This window comes from Netta rufina (genome assembly GCF_964035555.1).
Source record: "Netta rufina genome assembly, chromosome: 13".
Classification (NCBI taxonomy): domain Eukaryota; kingdom Metazoa; phylum Chordata; class Aves; order Anseriformes; family Anatidae; genus Netta; species Netta rufina.
In genome coordinates, this window is record NC_140136.1 from 2,957,735 (window position 1) to 2,981,763 (window position 24,029).

At 46.2% G+C, this 24,029-nt stretch overlaps 1 protein-coding gene across 1 annotated transcript; it reads left to right on the forward strand.

Moving 5' to 3' along the window:
- Positions 1–1,029: 1,029 nt before the first annotated feature.
- FOXL1 (forkhead box L1) lies at positions 1,030–1,968 on the forward strand (the record flags this gene model as incomplete). The annotated part of the gene is made up of 1 exon (XM_084294506.1): positions 1,030–1,968. One exon carries the CDS (start codon positions 1,030–1,032, stop codon positions 1,966–1,968), a length of 939 nt encoding a protein of 312 aa, XP_084150632.1.
- Between the last annotated feature and the right edge of the window lie 22,061 nt (positions 1,969–24,029).

Sequence of the window (24,029 nt, forward strand, 5' to 3'; positions counted from 1 at the left end):
TTATAAACAGGAAAGTACATAATATAAAGCAACAGGCCCGCATTCACAAATACTGACCCTCCTCCCCGCGCCTGCCAAATTCCCCTTGTCTGAAGCTCGCTGCAGCCCCCGGGCGTCTCTCCCGGCTCAGCCCCTGCCCGCACGGCGCTCGCCGGCCACGGGGGGGGCCAGGGCCGGGCCCGGCCTCCGCCCCCAGCCGGTCCTCGACGGGGAGGCTGCGGCCTCCGGCCCGGAGCCGCTCCGCACCTGGCCCCCGCACACAGCCCTTCCTCCGGCAGGGAGTCCCCTGCTCCTTCCTCCCCTCCGCAGCGCTGCTTTCTCCTCTCCTCGATGCGGTTTTCTTCCTTTTCTCTCCATTTTTTTTTTTTTTAAGTATATTTTTATTTTTTTGCTTAATGCCCCCGTTTTCCTGCGGGGATCCTCGCCCGCTCCTCCCCGAGCTCCAGCAGTGCACATCCTGCTCTGCTGTGTGTGCTTACAGCGTCAAAGGGTGGACGTGATATTTCAAACATCAGATCAGTGCGTTTATATATTGGGTGCCCGGAAATTTTTCCAAATAAACACAGCTTGATTCGACTTGGGTGGGCAGACTTATCAACAGACTAATTCTATAAACAAATGAAGGAATAACCCGGAGACCATTGGCTGGTACCAGCAAGACACGTGGAGAGAGCTTGGAGTTTTGTAGCAATGAAATTTTAATTAATGTGGGTGGGCTGAGAACACAAACGACTGTTTATCAGAGACAATTTATTTTCCAGTGCTAAGTCAACATATAATAGCAAACTTACAACAATTATTTAACTTCTCCCCCCCCCTCCTTTTTTTTTTTTTTCCCTTTTTTTTTTTTTTTTTTTTTTTTTTAAGAGCTATGAAGCAGGGACAGAGGCAGAGCGAGCTCGTTGAGGCAGGGCTGGGATCTGAGCTCGCACAAATAGCTCCCCGGCGGACTCGCCCCAGGTTCCTGCCCTGCCCTGGCCCTTCGCTGGGCTCCGAGGGGGAAGAGCCGGAGCTCCACGCCCGCCGGCCATGAGCCACCTCTACGGCAGCCACCTCTCCCCCATGGGCAGCCCGTCCATGCTCTACCTCCCGGCCGCGCTGGGCTTCGCCCCCAGCGGCGCTCTCTCCAGACAGGACCCCCCGCAGAAACCCCCCTACAGCTACATCGCCCTCATCGCCATGGCCATCAAGGAGGCTCCGGAGCAGAAGGTGACCCTGAGCGGCATCTACCAGTTCATCATGGACCGCTTCCCCTTCTACCACGACAACAAGCAGGGCTGGCAAAACAGCATCCGCCACAACCTCTCCCTCAACGACTGCTTCGTCAAGGTGCCCAGGGAGAAGGGGAGGCCGGGCAAGGGCAGCTACTGGACCCTGGACCCTCGCTGCTTGGACATGTTCGAGAACGGCAACTACCGACGGAGGAAGAGGAAGCCCAAAGCCGCGGGACCCCCGGAGGCTCGGAGCGGTGCCGTGCCCCCCGACGGCGGCCGCCCCGACGAGCCCAAGCGGGCCAAGGGGAGCGGAGCGGGGCACAGCCCGGCGGCGGACTCGGGCGACGAAGGGGCTCCGGGACCGGCTGCTGGAGGTGGTGGGGGAGAAGGGGTTGCCCCCGGGGGACCCCCCCGCTGCTCCTCCGCCGCCGCCCCCCGGGCTCCCGCCGCCTCCGGGGGGCCGCCCGCCGCTCCCCCGGCTCTCAAGAGCGGTCCTCGGGGTCGCAGCTTCAGCATCGAGAGCATCCTCGCCCAGGGGTTGCGGCAGCCCCCCCCCGGGGCCGCCCCCAAGGCCCGGGAGAGCCCCGTCGGTTGCCTCGGCGGCTCCCTGGTCGCCAGCGGGGGCTTCGGGCCGGCCCTCAACGCCTCCCTCATGCTCGACTCCCAGGTGCACGGCAGGCTCTACCACATCGGCATCCCCTTCCTCTCCTGCTTCCCTCTCCACTTCTCCGAGGCCGTACTGAATTTCCAGTAGGTGCCCCCCACCCCCTCAGCCCCCTCGTTGCTCGCTGGGGGGGAGAGCCCGGACTCGGACCTCGCCACGCGGGTAAAAGACCAAAAAACGCTCTTAGAGGTGACTCAGGATTTCAGGGCATTTTCAAGGCACGTCTCGCTGCGGAGAGCTCCTTAGGGATTGCTTCTCCCCACCCCCCAGCTCCCCCCACCAGATCGACTGCGCAAGGTAAAGCGGTTTTCTTTTCACCTCGGTGGCGGAGGCACAGAGAGGGGGCACTGGGGGGGTCCCACGCTGGCCTCCACGCCCCACCGGCTTTGCTCTGCGGCTTTCACCTTTGCATCCATCACGTTTCTTAGACCTGCTTTCTGCCACCCCCCTCTGGTCTCCAGTCTTCTTTATTTTTTTTTTCTTTTTTCTTTTTATTTTTTTTCCTTTTGAAAACCCAAACCACCCCTTTTATTCTCATGGAAGGATGGAAGGGGGCTGAGATTTGCATTGCCATGCATACCCACGGGTGCCTGCTGCACACCATCGCTCCTGAGCTCAGCCCAGCCCTCCGAGTGGGTAAAAGGCAGGTAGCCAAGAGTAACCGGAGCTGAAACAAGGGCAGACAAAATAATCCAGGCTCATTCTGCGCAGTCCTGCTTGCTTTGACTCAGCACTGTATATAACTCACGGCGTTAATGCAAGATGTTTTCCTGCCCAGCACTTGTGCTTCTCGAGTATCGCGATAGTGATGTCTCACTTCTGTCTCGCTCATTTGGCCTTGGAGAGGGGGCACGGATGAGCAAACACGTTTTGAACGTGGAGAAGCAGCCCGTTTCCCTGGGTGGCTGGGATCGGTTGCTTCTGACCAAAAAAGACTGAAGCCGGGTTGTGGAGGCTGGTCTTGGCATTTCGAAGGAGCTGTGTTAACAACCCGGACAACTACTAGGAAAAAAAACCTACAAACCAACAGAAACCATCAACTATGTTTCTCAAAGTTTTCTTCTTTTCTTAAAGAAGGAAAAATCAAGACTCTTTAGGAGCAATCAGGAATATTTCTTATTTTTTTTTTTTGCCATGATAGAGGCTTTCTGTATATTAATGGATAAATGCCCTTTTGGAAAAAAAAAAGTCTATATTCTCAATTTTCATTATGAAACCAACCTATATCCAATAAAAGCATTTGGTCCAGGACTGTGGCTGATGCGTTGTCAAACTCCCCTCACCTTGTGCAGCCTGGTGGGGTGATGCTGCCAGGAGGAGGTAAAAGGGGATGGAGGAGAAATACAGGGGCTTGGGGAGTGACCCATTCCTCGTGACTGTGATCATGTTTCCTGAAGTGATTCTGCCTCTCTCCTCCCTCCATCCCACCCCTTCTCATGGCCTTACCTGGGCTATGGAAGTCTGGTTTCTCAGGTGAGCTGTGGGTCAGCTTTTCCAGAGGATGGCAGGCACCTAACACCTCGCCTGCCTGCCTTGACGTTCGGACCAGGAGCTTAACAGGGCTCAGATCAACACGAAGGAAAGAGCTCTCACATGGGAAAGTACAGAAAATCTCTGAAAGGTGGGAATGGTGCGGAGTTTCCCAAAAGGAAGATGCTCACAGGTGGATCCCTGGGCAGACACAGCTACAGCTTTTCCCAGGAGTGTGCCAACAACCTCAATGAAAAAAAAAAAGGAGAAAAAAAAAAGGACAGGGGGAATATTTATATAGATTTGCAAGATAGACAAAATAACATCCACTATATGCTTCCTGTTTCTGACAATTTCTATTTAAATAACCGTTGAGTCAATTTTTTTAAAGCTATGGCACCAAATCAGGAAAATCTTGTGATAGTGAAGGTGTCACTGCCCGCTCAAAGCCACTTGTGCCCCCACCATCACCTACAGAGCTGGGCATTTCTTGGGAGGGTTCATCAATTCCCTTGGTCCCACAGGAGAGATGCTGGATCTTTCATCTCCATTCAGCCTAATATGGAGAAGGGTTTAGTCCCCAGAAAGTGGCTATTGGTGCTCTCAGTCACAAGGCAGTTTACAGACAGAAAACCTTTTTTTTTTTTTTTTTTTTTTTTTTTGTGAGTGAAGCCCCTCCTGATGCATGGAGGATGTTCCCACCAGCCCTGGGGAGAGCTCTCCCGTTGAAGCTGCATGGTCCCTGGGAATCTGCACACCTCCAGGGTATGCTGGCAGGTGGCCATTTGCTTCTGTGAGCACAGAGTGTGGGGACAGCCACATGCAAAGAAAAATCCACTAAAGCCCCCCCAGGAAGTCCCATCACATGTTTTTACCTGTGTCTCCAGCCTTGTCTGGATCTCTTTCTCCTAACTTGGCCCCCAACCTGTGGTGCCCCAGTCCTGGGACCTCTCAGATCCTGTTCCAGCTCCCAAAATACCTTTTTGGTCCTGCTGCCTGGGTTTTTACCCTTTCCCTGCTCACATAGGTGTATCTAGGTGCACGGGGGAACCATCAGCAGCCACTGCGACCATTTCCTTCACTGATGGCCTCCACCTTGAGGCTCTTTATGTACAACGGCAGACCCTGCTCAAAATAAATAAACAAATAAAAAACATCTGAAGGAATAAGACTGAAGTTGGACTGCAGCTTGACTTGTATGTTTTTGTCACAGGCATGTTTTGGGGAGATTTAACCTTTTCTGTGTGATAGGAGTTTGTTTCCTTGAAGCTTTGCTCACAGTGACATTTATTTTTATGTCTGTTTTGTTAGAGTGGAGTGGGACCGAGCCCAGCTGCAGTATTTAAAAGCTACACCAGGCCTGAGTTTGGTTTCACTTGGGAGAGAAAAATTAACAGGCTTGGTGTGTTCTGCACAAGGGTGACTCAAACTCGCGTGAACTCAGAACCAAGTAAATAGCTCTGAGTGGCAACTCAGAATTAATTGGGATCAGGCCATCGGTGTAACTTGCAGGAGAGGAACACTGAGAAAAAGGGTCTTGTTGCCAACTCGCAGAATGACTAACTACACAAGGCTTTTGCACGTCATATGTTTATATATAGAAGAGCAGAACTAATGGTACAATAAAAACAACTGCAGTTCGGTGCTGAGAAAGAAGTGTGCCTATCAATATGCCAGTACCTGGCATCTGCGTGGCGCTGAATGTCCTCGATTCCTCTGCACATCACCCAAACATTGGTGCAGTGCCGTACAAAACAGACACCGTGTCCTACAAATACAAAGGGCCTGACAAGCTGCAAATATTCAATGTCAATGGTTTCACACCTGTTCCATAACCAAAAAAAAAAAGCAGCTGCCAAACACAAAACTGCCACCCAGTATTTAACTCATCCCTGGAATCTCCCCCCACTTTGCTTTCCCAACCTCTTGGGCTTGGCTATAAACACAAGTCTGCAATACTGCAAAGAAAAAGGAGAAAATAGCCTATGATGCAGTATAAACAGCATACTCCTTGTGTGGGCGATATATATGCCTTTCCGTTCCTCCAGGGAGGAATGACCTCTCCCAGCTGAGCAAGGTTTCACGTCGCCGAGCTCTGCAGCCAATTTTAACTCGTTGGAGCACAGAAGAGCTGGAAGAGGTTTGTGGCGGACCTCTTTGGGTCATGGAGCAGCCTTACTCTGAACAGAGGTTTCCAACGAGGGGAACTGAAAACACTGCATAGCAGCCTATTAAAACAGTTCAGGAGTTTTATTTCTCATAAGTGGGGCTTCTAATCTTGATATTCACACCGTGCATGTCCTCTTAAAGTTGGTCCCATAGCATATATACACGTGTATTTATATATATATAAAACATCAAGTATTTACATATGTGCAGAAGCCACTTTCAGGACTTGTCACTCAAAGCACATGCTTGATTTCAGGGTGACATAACCCAAAGGGACTTTGTAGCTGCTTTTATTTTGTTTCGGTCTCCTTTTAATAATTCCTTCTCCCTTCGTCCTTTCCCAAGGAGGACACGGACTGGAGAGGACATCCCTTTTCACACCAAAACCCACTGGCCTCCTGCTAATTGCTCTTCAGCCTGTTGTAAAGAGCTGTCAATTCCAGAAACAAGAGGGCAGGAGGATCTGCTCCGTTGCTTGATTCATAGCCCCACACACCCAGAAAACAGGTCTCCTGGGAGACGGCATTTTGGATATTAAACAGATCGCATACTTGATTTTCAGTGAAAGACCAAGAAGACAAGATCACAGGATGAGAGAAGTTACAGATGGAAAAGGTCTATGAGGTTATGCAATTCATCAGTCTGGACATTGCATAATTGCTCCCTACAGTATATTTTTAGTGCTTTATCCAGACAAATCATTAAGTGCTTTAAAATGGGCCAGATTCCTCAAATGCAATGCGTGCTAAATCACAGCTGATTTCACAGAGGCTCGTAGCTCGCAGTGTCTAATAAGACACCAGAAGAAAGTTTTGTGTGGTCAAGGAGAGCTGAACTGGCCCTTCCAAAAATAAATACTGATCTGATTCAGTATTCCTTATAGGAATCTTTCCTAAATTGGCTGAATTAGACCCCTTAAATCTCATTTTCAGATTATACTGAATAATACATTATTACTTATTCAGATGTTCCCTTAGTCCAAAGTAAAACATTGTTAATGTTCATGTGAACGCAATTTGTTTTAAGCCAGCTTCAAAGCCAGTTCAGTAAAGCGTAAAGAATGTTTATTTAAAATATAGTTGCTAAATTTAGCATGAGCTTGGTTAGCCTAAATCTTAGCGACATTTTTAGAGAGCACATTGCAAATCAGGAATGCATGGAGAAATAAATAAACTTTCCCACATTTTTGGAAATCGAGTAAGAATTTGCAAGTTATTTCTTGCACGGGCAATTTCCGTGGATTGGAAAGCCTTATGAATAATGCAAATTTCCCACCAAGCAGACAGTTTAAAACACAATGCTAATAATTCTCATTGTAATTTCATTTCAAGGAACACTCCCTCAAGGAGGAAACAACGCTAATAGCAGTCAGCTATTGTTATAAAAATTACACAGGGCATTAACATGTTTCAATATTTACTCAAGCTCTTTGCAAAGCACTGAAAAGCTCAGTGGAGCTGCGGTTGGCCTCAAGCCAGATCCAAACCCTTGCAAAGGAAATCTTGTGTTGGAATTGGGTCCTGTGCTCCTCCCAGTCCTTAGGACACTGGATCTGACCCCTGCCCCTTGCCCAAGTCCTTGCTGGTTTTGATGCCAGCCTGCCCACGGATGGTGCTGAGCCATGCCAGAGCTGCTGTGTGGGCATGGGACTCACCTGAGCTGGATTCAGGCAGCAGATTGGATGTGTGCTCATTTATACGAGCCCTTTTTTACACTCCCTGCACAGCAAAATAGAGGACACGGAGCTCAACAATGGCCTCATTTACATTACCGTGAGCTAATTCAGCTGCATGGTGATTGAAGCAGGAGAAAAGGAAGCCTTACTGGAAATTACAGCCTTCTGCCCATTTAGACAGCAGACAGATGATTTTAAACTTTTCCTTTCCTTTCTTCCAGCATCACCTTCCTGAGTTCACCTGGGGACAAGAGGCACATCTGGGCCACCTTTAAAGTATGGGAGTTTGCCTCAGAGAAATGAGGCAAACAGTTGCAGGGAAGATGAGCAGACTTGTGATGGTAAGGAATTAAATTCTCCTTTTCCAGGTCAGTATCCAGGGGCTGGAGCAGCATCTCCATCCTTTCCCTCCATATTTCCCTGAAGAAACTGTCACAGGGTTTGTTGAGCTCCCTCAGCCCTGCAGGTGAAGGCTTGGGAACACACGGGCCCTACACGCTAATTCCTGGATCTGCAGTGAGATGGACCCCTTAATTCTTCACTACCTATCTTCAACTGCTTACTAAGTCGCTGTTTTCATTACAAAAGCAATATGTAATAATAGTTGTTAAAATAATTGTATTTCTGTTTTTACATCTGTAAAGATTAAGTTAAACAGTATGAAGCCCATTAAACTATTTCATGTCATGCTGCCATAAATTTCCTCCATTCCCATTGCTACTATTATTCCAGAGTAAACTCTGAGATCAAGCTGCTGCCACAGAGAGTTATTTATAGGAGCTCATTCATCAATAAAAACTTCAAAAGAAATCTGTTACTCTTCTATTGGGAAGCCAAAGAAAACTAACATAAAGACAACCCCGTTAAGAAACAAAGCTAAGGAGACCACAAGACATTTAGTTAAGGAAAATCCTGATTTCTAACAAATACCATGCAAGGAAGAAAAAAAAAAAAAAGATTGTTGGCAACATGAATCCTTTTAAGTTACTTCATTTTCATTGGACGGTTAAAATAAACTGTTAAACAGTTGTATTTGTCCTGGCTCGGCCCCCTCATTAGGCTTCATGTGATGGATTTGTGATCTCGCGGTGCGTAAGGAGCTCTTCACCTATTGCGAAAGCTGGTGCTGTCTTCCCACTTGTCTCAGCTGCTTTTCCACCCGTCTATCAGCACCACAGAGAGCTAATGAGTGAGATGCTGAGTCGGCAATGGAGAGCTCCTACCTCCCTAGAGGTGGATACACAGAACAGGGAAAGGTAGATTTCATCATCCTTATTCTTACTTTATCTCCTGTGCATGTGAGCTGTGCAGCATTCGGTTCTACAACACTGGCAGAGCTGGTCCTTGGGTGCATGAGGGGTCTCGCGCCATGCTTCACTGCCTGTACCAGCCCTGCTCACATCTCTCTCAGGACTGTTTGGGGCCACATCAAATCTCAACGCTTGTCATTTATATCATAGCAATTGCCCATCATTGGGGAAGCAATATTCTTCTCCTTTTTGCTCCTGTCTCACCAAGAGCTTCACATGAGTGAGGTTTTCCTCCCTACACTTTTTTGTAGGAACACCAGCTCAGCGGTCTGCCAGATCCCATCATGGTAAGAGCGTCCCCAAACAGTGCTTTCTGAGCTCAGCAGCCAGAGATTTGCTCGTTCCCACCACAGCAATCTGAGCCCCAAAGGCAATACGGGGCTCAGGCACAAGTTGTATAAAAATGTTGTGGTCACATCCTCAAATATCAAAGCCCAGAGGTGGGGATACTATTTCCCAGAGATCTTTTTACCTCTGTCATTACTCATGCAAACCTAACTAGGGCAGTTTGTGTGGATTTCATCTCAATCAGCACTAGTTGTCTGACAGCTCAACACCTGATCTAAGCTGGCCATCCAGGCCGCCACCCTAATTTTCCAGGAAAGCAAAACACCTTCAGAGAGCAGATCTTCCAATGACCATAAGCCCAAGCTTTAGGGAGGTGAAATCACCCCTTGGTTATATGCAGAGAAGCTGTATGACCAGCTGATATGAGGTCTGTGGTTTAGAGAATCAGGGGAGAGGAAATCCACCCACAGCAGATTGCTTCTTCCAGACTAGATGTCAGCCTGCCTGGCAAGGGCAATAAACCCCTTTTGTCTGAACAGAGCTCTCTCTACACTTGCCTCAAAAGCTCTTTTTGTATTTATTACAAGCAGTTTTTGGTTGGGTTGTTCTGCAGTGGAGGTAAGAAATCATTGCTTTCCTTCTAGTGTAGATTTAAACCAGGGAGTCCCAAGTGGACCGCTAATGATGTGACTTAAAAACAGCCCAGCTTCCCCAAGCTCAGGTACTAGATAAAGAAATTTGCAAAGGCTTCTTATAAGCCACCAAACTAGGGTCCCAGAAAATCTCTTTCCTCATGAAGATCTGGAAGAGTTACCTTTACTTTTGCCCATCATGTGCTTTGCTGCAAATTGAAGCTCATGTATCCAGCTTTGCACTGATATAATTACAGTCACTGAAAAAGGGAGAGAGCCAAGTCAGTCATGTTGACCAAATTACACCAATGAGAAACATTTTCATACATTGCTATAGCTTATATTTGGAATAGGTCTGAACAGCAGGGACACAATGATTATTAATAAACATGAAATGTCTCTGTATACAAACCAGATTTATTCCAATTGAACTGTACCTACTGTTAAATATAATTGCTTTGTTATGAAAAGGGCAAAGAGAAGCCCTTAATTGTTGTGTCTGCTTTCAGATTAGACTCTACATAAACTCGAAATAACAACAACAATTGTGGTCCACTTCTTATGGAGCATTTTTCATTGATTTCTCCTAAAGTGCTTTGCAGGGAAGGTCAGTAGAAAACCCCATTGTAAACACGGGGAAATCTCCTGATTATTTGTTTTGGATGACTATAGAGGAAATTGCATATGCTTTCATGGAAAAAAAAAAAATCCTCTATTATTATTATTATCCTCCATCCTAAAAGGGAAGAAAAAAAAAAAAAAAGCCTGGTGACTCTGATCTTACTTTAAATTGTCCTCAAATAAATTCCAGGCAAACCAAATTAAGGCAAATGACTCTGGGTTTAATGAGAGTAAATAGTAACAGACTAAGTAAAAGCTTAAAACAGGCACCTAGCTGCTCTGTGCTCCTTGTAGCATGAAAGATCTCTTGAAAATTTTGACTGAATAATTTTTTGTAGCTCATTTCAGAGATATTTTACTTATGGCTTTAGCATCAATAAGAAACCGCAGGTCAGCTGTTAGCAAAACAAAGTGGAAAAATCTGTAGCTTAGATAAAATCAAGAAAATAGTTCTGTTTAGAGTGTGAAGTGCAATCATGTAGTGAAGCATTCAAAAATACCTTTCTGCAGTAGTTTGGGGCTGAGCAGAGAGAGCCCAAGACAGAAGAGAGATGTGAGTCAGCCCTTTGAAGTCTCATGGGCTGATCCTTTTCACATCCAGGTATGATTTCCATTTCTGGGGAAAAAAGACCCCGAACTAAAGCCGCTGAGAGAGGGAAAAGATATTAATTTTCATTAGAGATGTCTCAGAGAACTGAGGAATCTGGTGTTCGCAGGGTCTGTGCAAGCTGCAGCATCCCAGCTCTGGTGCAGAGCAAGCAACTCCTTGGTGGAAGCACTATGGGGACAGGACTGGGAGCTCGCCTTGGAGGTGTTCTCCTGTCACTTCAGCCATGGGGACAGGGATGGCTGTGACCCTCCCGCGGCCAGGAGGAGCCGCAGGCACATTTTACAGGGGTTCTGCCTCTCCCACTGTCAGGACTCAGGCAAGCATCGCTGAATGCTTAATTTGCACTACTCTGGCTTTGTCTGGGCAGGCATCTAGCAGGGCTTTCTTGGATTGTTCACTCAACCTTGTTCTATCAAATGCTTTTCTAAAGTCTTTAATCAAGACAGGACTAGTCATCCTCTACCCTGATAGCTCGGCAAATGCTGAAGACCTGGTGGCCTTTCCTTGAGTTTCCAAAGACGTAAGCACACAGAGAGAAGCTGGAGGGTGGGAGGCCTTGGTCCCCCTATATAGAGATGCACTGGTGCACATGGACAGGGAATGTGTGAGCTACTCAACCCTGCCCCAGTCCAGAAAGAAAAAAGGGATTAATTTCTTTCTGCTCAGGTAGCTTTAATAAATCAGTTCTGCCTCCAAACTCACTTTTCTATCCATTATATTGAGGGATAACAGTGAATCCCAGTTCTTTTCCAGCTCTTCATTAAGATTTCCATGCTAGGACACGAGCATTAAATCTCCAAAAGAGATATGCTGCTTCTACTCTCAGCTCCTTGCTGCTTACTTTAAAAGTCATTATCTTTCCTTCCAGTAATAAAATAAATCAATAGGGAAAAGATATTTTTCAAATGTCTAAGAAACGCAGTTTCTCCTCGAGAGCATTAAGGTACGGAGGAAACACGAAGTATCAACTTTGACACACTTGACAAATATTGAAAGGGAGCTGAGGCTAAAAGGCAACTCCTTGAAGATTTTGGATCATTAAGAAACTACACGAATGGGTTGAAATCCTTGAAAGAAAACCTATCCCAGGCTTACTTGGCTGGACCGGCGCCAGGGCTGTGCGTTTACCTCCCAGGCTCTCTCCCACTAATGATGTCTAAGGGAAAACCCATCCCCACTTATTTCCTAGGGGTGGGAAGGATCTGTGAGCCGACGAGCCGGGGGTTCCCGTGCGCTCATTTGCTTGTGCGTGCCGTGCTCAGGGCAGCACCTGTCAACCCCTAAATCCCGGAGCACTTGGCCTCAGCGAGGGTAAGACCAGCAGCTCGGTTTTGACCCACAGGATGACTACAGGGAGCCAGGCTGGGCTGCACAGACCTTTCCCAGGCTCAGCTTCTCCCCACGTTTTGTTGCATTGATTGGAAAGTGCAGGCATGCAAGAGGGAGGTCAAGGTTTTACAAAGTCCCAGGCAAGTCTCTCTGGGGATGTGGCATGTTGTAAAGGGCTGCATCTTCTGGTGATGCCCTCTGCTGTTAGATGGGCGCTTAATCTGCTGTTAGAGGTGAAGTCACCACACTTTCTGTCCCCAGTGAGAAAACTGGGGTCTCCTGGGTGGCCTGGGAACAGCCTGGCCCCTCTCCATTGGAGCTCTTAGGTTCAGGCATCACGGCAGGCGTAGGAGTCGGGCCCCAAGTAAAGGGCCAGACCAGAGGGTGACCTCCTGCACCACGGAAACTTCACATCTGAGCTCTCCGAGACCGCGCCGTCTTCCTGTGTCTCCGCACAGCTCCTCGCACAAAGGGTCCAGTGTCCCGGGCTGCACACAACGCCCCAACAACAATTAGGTGACTCAGCTCCTCCGGCACGGACGTACGGCCCCGACGGAGAGGACCACACTCAAGGAGAGGGCACGGGGAGGTTATTCGGGGAAGCGGGTTTGAGGGTGGTTTGGTGTGGGCACCCCATGAGGCCGTCCCTGCGTTTGGCAGCAGAGGGAAGGAGGTGGAGGGCGCTGGGGCTGAGTTTTCCCAGGGCTGCCGCAAGGCATCACGCAGGATCGGGCTGCCTCTGTCCTGGCATCCAGGCTTTAAATCTCATTTCCAGCTAGTTTACTAGAAATAGTCTCCACAGCCCTCAGGATGAAATATCCCAGGCTGGCGAGCTAAAGGCTTGTGCTCGCTGCAATCTGCGAACTCTGAATTTCACAGCTGCGGTGAGACAGTATTTAAAATCTCAGAGACAGAAATGGCCCTCTGTAAAGCAGAAATTATAAGTTTTGGCCCTGTCTCTAACCTTTGGAGAGTTGCCCAGCTTCTGACAGTCTGTGATGATGTCTCTGTGGAGGAAATCCTACGCTGAAGAAAAGCATGTTGCTTTCTCCCAAAGTTATATCCTTTCTTTTATTCGGCCACCAGAAAGGACACTCTGTCATCTTGACAGATCTTAAATATTCCCTCCTAATTTTAAGGGAGGAAGATATGGGGACAAAATTAATTTTTTTTTTCAATCTTTTTTTTTTTTTTTTTTTTGTTTTCAGGAGTCTTATTTATGGCTGAGGATATAAGGGATTTGAATGGAAATAACAATTAAACTCAAGAAAAAATTCACACCACAGGTCACTGCAATCCCAACTTTTCCCCTTATGAACTCAAGCCGAGGAGGTCTTCTTCCCCTTTGTGATTTAGGCTTTGCTAAACTTCTCTGAAAATAGTTCATATATCACAGAGAAGAATTTCCATGGGGAACATAAATACATCCGTGGAAAGAAGGGAAAATTTTTCCTTGTCTCTGGGAATGGATGAGAAAGAAAGACAGTTGACGCCAAATATTAATGATGAGTGGAGGAATCCATCCAAAGAGGCGATCTGTGGAGAATACTTAAACTATCCTAAAGTCACAGACATATAAAAATCTGGTGCGGAACAATGACTTTTCCACTAATATCGGCCTGGAGTCAAGAAATATTTAAGCACATGCTTAAGTCGGTCCCTGTTCAGGATAGCCCTGCAGTGAATTGCTGAAGTTAACTTCAGCTTTATTGATGTGTTTTTCAGCTTGGTGGATATCAGTTGGAGTTAAGCATGCCTCGAATTGCTTAAGAACTGTCTGGCAGGGAGATGCTTTCTTCTGCTGGGACCATGTTAGAGGGTTTTCAGTTTCTTTGCTTCAGGAAGAGATTGTATTAAATTCCTCGTAGAGGGGACAGCGTTGAGGACAGTCAGGGCTGTGTGCATGTGGATATATATGGCCATGTGCACACCTGCAGATGTGCTGCTCTTCACAGGCTTCTCGCTTACATCCTGTGGGTGTCCCTCCCAGTGACGGAGGGACGTTAATAGCTGGTCTTGCATGGCAAACATCCCTGCAAAATTGCATCCTGGGCTTGTGTTGCCTTCACAGGCAGGCGAGCTTGAAGCCTCCCAAGCAGCTGAGCAGGGCAGGGAAGCATTCCTGCCTTCCTTCGAGGGATGGAAAGCAGAGACACTGCCATGCTGACCATGCGCAGGCATGTTCAGGCAGACCTGAGCCCTTGTCCCACTGCCTGCACGCAGCTGGTGTGGCAGCTGCCATGGGTGCTGTGTGCTCAGAGGGCCATGACCTGCTCCTGAACACCTCTGCCAGGGTTCACGCTTGATCCTGTGTTTTTGTGCCCATTCTCCTCCTCCCTTGTGCTGGGGAGGAGGCGGAGAGTGAATGCAGGTGGTGTTCTTGGCTTTGGTGGCATTGCAAGGGCTGGGGATTTTCTCCTCACCCAGCTTTGCAGCATGGCAGGAGGAGTGGGGCTCATCTCATCCAGGACTCAAGGACTTCACCAGCCTTTCTCTGGGGTGAAAAAGCCCTTGAACTCCTCAGAAGACAGCTCTAGATGTTAGCACCTCACTGCCTCGTATCGCGTGAGGTCAGGCTGATGATGGGCTGGGGCTGTCAGTCACAAGGACATCAGCTCTGCCTGCTGACACGCAGCGCCAGAATCACAAAGCAAAACACACAAGCCTCCCACAAGCAGTTGGATTTGACATAGCTGGATGAGCGGTTTAATTGGGTTATTAACACATCTCCACACTGACATCAAGAGCATTAAGCACTGTGCAAACAGACCGGTGCCAATGGCTCTGCCAAGGTGCTGGAGGTGGGGTGGGAACGCCGCTCTCTTTGCTCTTTGCAGCTGGGGCATCCCCTGGCTACAAGCAGGGAGGTGATAGGAAGGCAGGAGGTGAAACTACATCTCTTTTTAGAGCAGGGAGAGGTTTAAGAAGAAGGCAGGCAGGGTAGGGTCTGTACCAACCTCACCTGACCTTCCTTCATCTGTAGGGCATCCTGGGTGCTGTGCTGAGGCATCCTAGAATAATACAGAGACTAAGTTCCTACCATAGCCCTCTCTGCTTTCATCCCCAGGTGGGCAGCGTGGTCCCAAGGCAGCAGTTCCTCCATCTGTGACCAGCATCAGCATTTGTGCAAAGCGCCCCAGCACCGTGCCACCTGCGCGCAGGGATGCGGCTGTGGCTCTGCAAACCTGCACCCCATGTCCCCGGGCAGCGGGAGGATTAGCGAAGAGCTTCAAAGCGTTGTGTAATTGCACTTTCACTCAACTCGCATGGCTTTGTTTTCTTAATTTTAAAAGAAATGTCAGGCCAGCCTCCAGGGACAGGCGAAAGGATCCCTCTCTTGGTGACAGCGGGTAAAACAGAGGCTGCACGTTCTTGCCCTCAAACTGGGCTGGCTGGGTCCAGGCTGAGCTGGTGCCTGGAAAGTGAGGGCAGATAAATCAGCTTTGGATTCGCCCCCTTTGGCTGTTTGGATTTGAGCGACAGAAGCCTGGCACAGGGCACTCTCTGGAGGCCCCACCAGCAACTGAAGGGACACTGCTCACCTCTCCTCCCTGCCTTACCCTAAAGGGATGTTGGAGGTTATAAACTCTTCCCTTCCAGGAAAGCAGCAGGCTAGAGAAGAAATTGGAGGTGGGCAATGAATTCCCCGTGGCTGCTATCTCATGGCATACCAGCAGTGTCTGCGTTACAAGATTTACTTCCCGGTGTGGCTGTAACCTCTGCAGAGATAAGCTCTCCCAGGGGCAGAGCCTGCTGGTGCCGTCATAAACTTTTATGCGTATGCACCTCAGCCGTCCTGCATAACACAGCTCAGATCATGGGATCCCTGATTTTGCTCTCAGACGTGGCAGGATTCACTTTTTTTTGCAAGCTCTGATGTGGAAAACAAATCATCCACCTTTTGAGGAGGCTTCAGTCTGCTCTTCAAAAGGTGCAGATTGTGCTGAAAATGCTGCTGGGGAAAAAAACTTTTACTTTCACACTGCTCCTAGAGAGGAAAACTATATGGATCGTTAAGCCAAGTTCTCTCCAAGCACAGTCACTTGTTTTCATTTGATCTTTTTCCTAAACAAATCAACCCTATCTTAAACTTTCCCTGTTTTTTCCCCATCTTCAGCACCATGGGAAGGCTCTGACAGCTAGAAATCTTCCTCTGACTTCCTTCCATTTATGATGGGGCATCTGCTAATGAGATACTGGCTCTGGGGATGCTCTCTTTTCCTTCATTTAATCAATCTTCTTTCTGGCAAGTGGATTTTGCAGGGAGAATGAGCAATTCACTTAGCAAAAATGAAACTGGTGCATCACAGAAGATAAATATGGGGAACTGGTTTATCTGGTTCAAAAGTATGTTCTGATTATCCTCTGCGCCTGTTCCTGGTGAAGAGCAAACTGTCTTCTCTGACGGCGCTCTGGGCTCTGCTCGTAGTGCTTCTAATCTTGGTTGGGACTCAGAAGTTCAGAAAATGAAGAGAAAAAAATGCCCTAGAGAAACAAAAGAATGTTTTGAATGTTGAATCCTCTTGGTGGGATGCCAGCTGGAGGTGCTGGGTGAAGGTATGCTATTAAACACACTGCCTCGCTCGTCCCCAGATCATTTACTCCTTCCCAGTAAATCAGTTTTGCTTCTGGTGAACTCAAAGCTTCTCTGTCTTTAGAAATGTCACAAAACCTTCTCACCTGATAAAGGTTTCCCCTGCTAACTGGAACAAGATCCATAGGATCAAATCACAGATTTCAGCTCTTACTATTTTCACTCTTTATGATGCAGTAATTTCAAGTCTGTTGGTGCATTAAAAGTTGCCTGTCTGCCCAGAGCATCCTTCCCTGCTGTGGATCCCAAAATACATGTCAGGACCTCTAGCAGGCTTGTGGCATTTAAACCTGAGCCTGCAAAGCCCACGGGAAGCTCAGCCTCTGAGGTGGGACCAGAAGGGTGCTGAAAAGTGTGCTCATCTGTGAAAGGCGTTCAGAAGTTGTCACAGGAAAATCTGAGTTTAGTTTTGCTAGTTTCTGTCTTCTTATATATTCCTTTATATTTCCCTTTCTCTCTCTCCATATACTTGCTCCCTGTTTTCTCAGCCCTCATCCTAATAAATTAGATTATTACTCCCTATTGATTCTTTCATCCTAAGGAGCTGTAGCAGAAGCTGAAAAGCAGTCCAAATCAGAGGGTTGTGATCTTTTTTAAAAGACAAAGGCAGGGGGAATCCTTTGGTTCTCATTCTTTAGAAGACTCTTTCTTTAAGAAGTCACAGGGTTATATTATATTTTCCCAATTTCTTTCATTTACATGGGAATGGCAGCAGACCAAGCATTACTCTGAAACCCAGCAGAAGCTTTCTTAACATTTCAGATTTTGACCAAAAAATTAAAAAATAAAAAGCCCTTTCCCCTCCTTGTTTTTCTGGCCAGCCCTTGTTCATGGCATTTGGGAAAAGCAAAGCAGGCGACTGGAAAACACCACCCGTGGTTGCTACCACACAGCCTCTGCTCTCAGGGTTGGATGTTTTCCTTCCCCACATCCCGGGCTCCCACCCGCTGTGGGGGAGCTGCAGAAAAGCCATGCAGAGGGCATGGGGCTGGACAGAAGTGCTGCCTTGATCAACCCTGACCAAACGGAGGCTCAGGCAGGGAATTAACGTGCTGGTTTGGGGAAATGAGCTCCTCCAAGATGCACCGGCTGCAGAGTAGTCACAGTTTGTATCTGGGATGCTCTGATCCCATCTGATAAGGGGAGAGTCCGTCCAAAAGCAACAGGCAAAAACACACTGCCAGGTCCGTGATCTCATCCGCCCAAGCAGGAACAGTGCAAAGAAGTGAAAAATGAACACGAAGAAAGGGAGAGATCCAGGAGACAGCGTGAATAAATCCTCAGTAACACAGGAGTCACCGACAGTAACAATAAACCACGAAAAGACAAAGCTCACCATTATGCGAGCCCCGATTCTGCTTTCACTTATGTCAATGGAAATCTGGCAATTGGTTTTGATGGCAGGAGGATTAGGTCAGGATGGAAATATTTGTGATCTGAACTTTTCACCTCGCAAGAACCTGTTCACACTTTAAGAGCAAGCTGCGTTGAGTAGACGTGACATTCATGTGACAGCGTGACCTGTGCAGGGTCTGAGCATTGTGGCTTTGGCTAAACCTGGGTGATTGTGAACAAAATGATGAACATGCTGAATAAAGAGGAGAGCAAACAACTCAGAAAGGTTTTGGTCTCCTTTTCTCTGCATGGATTTTTTTTTTTTTTAATTATTATTTATGTATTTTTTGGCTACCAAAATTTAGCAGAGCAAACCCAAAAATTAACATTTTGCAGTTTTGTGTCTCTTCCTAGCTGCAGGCTCAACCAGCTTCTTGAGGCAGTGCCAAACTTATTGTTGGAGGCTGAAATGAAGGATAGGGAGACGGAGAGACCCAAAAAGGTCTGATGGCAAGTGGGTAGCAGAGTTAGAAATCAAGAGTAAAAACTCAGTTTCCTTAATCTGAGTAACAAAAGCAACCACTTTTCCTCTTGGAGGGGCATTATGAGAAGCAATAGCATATATTACAGGAAAAAAAGTTCCCAAGACCCTTCCATATCTTTGTAATCTTTCCCAAGCTTGTCACCCATAAGCACTCTATTTAACATGAGGTTTGTGCTATTCCTTCTAGGCTTAGGGAATACTGAAAATAACAAATAGATGTAAATGCAGAATAAATGACAATTTTTAATGACACGGACTCCATTTTTCCTAGTGCTTGTATTAATTTCAGAGCTCCAATCTAACCTCGTGTGTTGCATGAAATCTTTGTTTATTCCTTGTGCCTGCCCCACAAGTGGAAAACACACAGCTAACAACAGTGGATTAATTTTGTGTCTTCAACAGAGATGCTTATCCCATTTATTAAAAAGATTGTTTTACTGCAGAAGGATGCAGAAAATTGATGTGCTTAAGGCCTTTTGAAAGCAAGACAGAAAACAGCAGGAGAAGAAGGGTGGAAAGTTTGCACAGAAATCGCTTCTGAGAAGCTGACACCGGGAAAACGAGAAACACATTTCTTGGGGGAGCTGGGACTTGAGGAGGACACGTTGCGAGCACACCGATTTATCTAAGCGGCAAGGAAGAAAATGATGCATTTCCTGCAAAGAACATAAAAACAAACAAGAAGTCACACTGCGACTCGAGCGAGAGGAATCAAAAAGCAACCATGACCATAATAAATAGTGGTGAATTCCTGGCGGAGCCGGTGATGGGGAGGAAAGGACAGCTGAGTCCAATCAGCCAGGCTTGGGCTTTCGTGCTCCTCCTGTCATGGGCTGCTACTTGATGTCTCTTATCATCTGCATCGGCCCCATCGAGACAAGCCATGTTCTTAATGAGCTGATATACGAGACAGTGATAGCTGCAGCTTAAAGCCAATATTGTACCTTCGGAGGCACGATTTTTCAAAATGAACAAATGGTCTGTGAAGCTGGTGGTGACTCGGAGTAACAGATGAGATGTCTGGAGGTGGATTTTTTTTTAGGTGTAAGTGTAGAAATGGCATATTTTTAAATGAGCTCTGCTGCAGACCTCATGCAGATGGGCTGACCTGGTGTCCCTGCTGGTTTCCATACCTGCCATTGGGAAAAGCATCACTGGGATTGAGTGGCATAGGTGGGGACATGTCCCACATCAGCTGATTGCTTGGAAAGCTGTATGGGGACAGGGACACTAGGAGGGGTTCCTTGGGGAATGGGTATCACCAGTCATCCCTCAGTTTATCTGCTACATGAAATCACCCATCAGCCTTCAAAAGGTCTTCTCTTTTACTTCTATGCAGAAATACTGAAGTATCTATTTTGGGTGGGCTCACTTCAGGTGTCCATTTCCTTCCTAGAGCTCCCCAGCCCTAGAATGGGCACCTCCACCAGACCGGAGCAGTCTTCTCAAACTGGAAGTCCCTGGAGAAAATTTGCAGCTTAACTCTTCTGCAGCTCTCACTTCTGAGCTCACGGACATGGAAACTTCTCCCATACTTTCCTAAGACATCAGAGCCTTGTGGGTGAAGAATTCCAGGTGAACGTTTCTTTGAGAATCTTGTGAAGCTTCACTCAGGTGGCACTACAAACACATGTGATGATTTTCAAGTCAGGGGAAAGTAGTTCTCCAAGTTCCATTTCTTGAATAATCTGCAGATATCCCAAGGGAAGACTTTTTGGAGGCACAAGAGATGAATCAGATGCTTCTCAAGTCCAGCAGGAGCTATGTGCCAACCTCTCCGTGTATTTACAAGTCTCCCCATGCAAGCTAAAAGCCTTCTGCAAGGCAGTCATGATGCAGAGCCTGCTCGAGAGGCACAGCGTCATGGACACAGTTAATTTCCTTCCAATCCACAAAACGATTATAGTATTGGGTTTGAACAACTTTAAGAAAATGGTGCAAAGGATACAACAAAAGCTGCAGTTATCCTGAAGGGAATTCGATGTAATGATATTCAGGCCGACATAATCAACAGAATCTCTGAACTGTTCAAGTTTCAGCCAGCACTGGCAATTAAGAAATCATACCAAGAAATGTAACTTAACTCCTTATTAGCACTTGGATCTCTATCAGGAACACTACAAAAAATAGAAAAAAATATATAAAAATAAAATCCAAGAGCATTTTTCAAATTAGCAGCCTTGAGGGTAACATAATGTAACTCCAGGCAGAGCGAATTGAATGGGAATAGTTAATTCAGTTCTAGGAAACTTAAGAATCCCTCCTCTCCTCATCAGCAGTAACTTGCTTGTTAAAGGGAGACAAATGAAAATGTTAATCAGCAAAGATGCTCACTGGGGAATTGCTGGGAAGGAATTGCTCTGAGCCGGCAGCCCTGCTGAGGTTGTGTGTGTGTAACCCCTCCGCCGAGGGGTGTGTAACCACCTCTCCCCAAAATGCCCAATAAGAGACCTGTCTAGCAGGGCGGCTTTGCCCGGAATCCTGACCAGAGCTCACAGGGTTGGCAGTGGTCTGAAACTGCTTTTATTGCCATGTTACTGATCCAGCTCTTGGTAAGGGCAGGGGAGTGTTCCCATTGTGGGATCTGATACTGGGTCCTTGGCTGGGTTTTGGCGTGTCCTTAGCACGTTGTGCATCTCTGGGAAGGGAAGGCACATGGCCAGGTAAGCTAGTCTAAGGAGGAATTGCAGGACATTTAAAATCTTGTTGTTTTTTTCTTTTTGACAGAAGAAACAGCTCTGGCTAGTTATATGGACCTTAGATTTAAAAATAGCTGGGTTCCTTCCTGTCTGAGGTAGAGAAAGATATAAGCTTGATTTATTGGCTGTCCAGTGGACTTTATATTCAATTTCCTCTTGTCACATTCCTATCAAGGAACTGCATGAGTGTAGCAGAGACAGGGTGAGCCTTTATAGAATAAATACATTCATTTACGTGATGAATACCTATATTCACATGAATAAAGGTCCCTCTTCAAATGTTCAAACAAATAAATACTGGCTAAATATTGTTAGCAGAGAAAAAGAAACAAAAAAAGACATGAAGAAAACCCATTGCACAAATTTGAATTCTGTTGCAGGTTTGAGTTAGCAACAGTTTGTGAATGCAGGTCCCTAGGATACATAGATGAGATACACTGAAATTAATGTACTGCCTCATCCATGCAATGAGGTTTGATAAACCTCTACTGGGCTAAAAAATTAGGAGTTTTGAAGGAAAAAAACACTGGAAAACTAAACATCAAACAAGAAAAAAACAAGAGTGAGAAGAAACAAAACACATTTAAGATTTTGAAAAGGGGTTTAATTAGCGTCTGATTTTCATCTGATGCCCGGTGATGTAAATCGGTGAAATCAGTGGGGTGGCACCCAAGATAAGCTCTGGATTTGGCCCTGCATAAGGCTCATTGCTACGGTCAGTCCAGGGTGCCAAAATGTATCCAGCTTGATTGGTTATGGTGAATTCAAAAATACTTTCCCCCTGTTGTATTAAGTATAACTAAAGCATTCATTTAGATTGCATATTCTCCTGTACAAGTATGTTATTCTAATTTCCCCCAAGAGCTAAAAAAAGATTTTTTTTTCTTTCTTTTTTTCCCAATTTGATATACATAATGTAGGCTGGCAGTATTAGTCTAAGTGTTTTCTATTCATGGTTTTCTGAAACTTTCTATTAGAAGTCTTTGAAATCAAACACCCTTCTTTTTATCATATATTACTTCCGCCCCTGGAACTGTTCCGTCTCTGTGCAGTGATCCCACTAGACTTTTAACTTTCATATGAAAAAAAAAAAAAAAGTGATAAAAATGTATCGATGTTTGAACACCATCCAAAACAGTCAACTTCAAAAACAACACACAGACACACACACACACACACACAAATTCTGTGAATGGAAAATAGGAACTGAATTTACTGGGAGTGGGAAAGCTAGTTGCTATGTTTTATGGACTATCTATTGACTTTGGGTATACCCAGTACCACTAGTGTTTGCAACAGCATTTAAAGTAAAATTTCCAAGAGTGGGCCATGGGTTTATGCAAACCACAAGTGACACAAGTGACTTGCAGGCTGGGTGATGTCTGCAGAATTGTTTATTCTTGCAGCAGTCAAGGAGCACAGGACGGCTGCGGTTCTAGCTGCAAACTTAAGAGGTGGTATCAAGGAGTTTAAAATAGATGTGGTAGGCTTAAAGCTACCACACACAGTTTAAAAAATGAAAAGGTGACCTTAAATATTTTTTGTGGTGTTCAAAATGCTACTTTGGGATAAGTTTTATCAAATTTTTTTTTTCAGCCCCACCCAGGTGAGTATTTCAGCAGACTTGGAATATCCTCTTCCACCAGCATTTTCTGCATTCACGAGATAGCTGCTTTAATAATAACAGCAGTGTTGTAATGCCAAAGGCATCAATCTGGTCTCAGTCAGTTTCTCAGCCAGCCTCCTGCACATCCTAAAGGATGGGGTCAAGTGTTTGGGAAGTAAATGAAAGCTCCCAGGCAGTAGGGACGGAGAGGAGGAAAGGCAAAAGACTTACGATGCCTGAACTGAATTATCCTATTATATATTTATTACTGGAGTGTACAGCTTTATGGTTTGGTATGTACATCTGAAATGAGAGTAGCAGAGGACATGAATAGTCCTGAGCTGGAGAGCCAAGATTTCCAGGCCACATTACTGCTGTAGAGCTGACCCCAGAGAGACCCAAGGCATGTTTGAGTCCCACCTTAACCCTCTGCATCCAGAATTCACTGATTTATGAATGCCAAAGTTTCCTTTTCATCTGGTGGAGCATTTCTGGTCAGTGTTGGTGTTCTGCAGTTTCCATGGGACACCAAGTCTGGACAGTGGGTTACACTCACGTAATTCTGTCCTAATATAGACATATGATTTTTGTTTGATGCCACATGACTACTCAATATGCATCAACCGAGACTAATTGGCCAGGTAAATCCCATGATGCTGCTTCTGTTCCTTGACTGGAAGTGCATCCAAATGTCATCTGTTAATTTAACACACGCCTTTCATGCATGCAACATCCACACCTGCAACAAAAATCATGTAAACGCTTTTGGTGATAATTTAGAGAAAAACCAAGAACCTTAGATGTGAGTTCATTAAAATCAAACAAAATGCCAGTGGTTGACATAATGAAGGGTGTTTGATTTGGCTCTTGAGCTATGCACAGAAAAGTGGTTGCAGCTTTTGTCCTAACAAATACGAAGCATCATTATTCTCTACCAGCTCAGTACCAATCCTCTTCTGTTAAAATCATTCAAACATTTCTTATTTTGTAGCTTCTTGTTTCTTGGTACTGCAAAACAAAAGAAATGTTTGACAGGTATTAATTTTGAAAACAAATGGTATATTTCCAGATCAGCCGCTGGTGAGAAAGGAGGGAAAGAGAAAATTACAGGTTGTTTTAATTGCAAACTGGGAATTTTATAAACAAAATGCACACACGTATCATTTATAGTCATGATCCAGGCCAGAGCAATAATTATGATAAATCCTTTGTCAACCCCACTAAGAAGTCTTTCATGAAGTAGTAGGAAATTAATTCACATTCTAGACA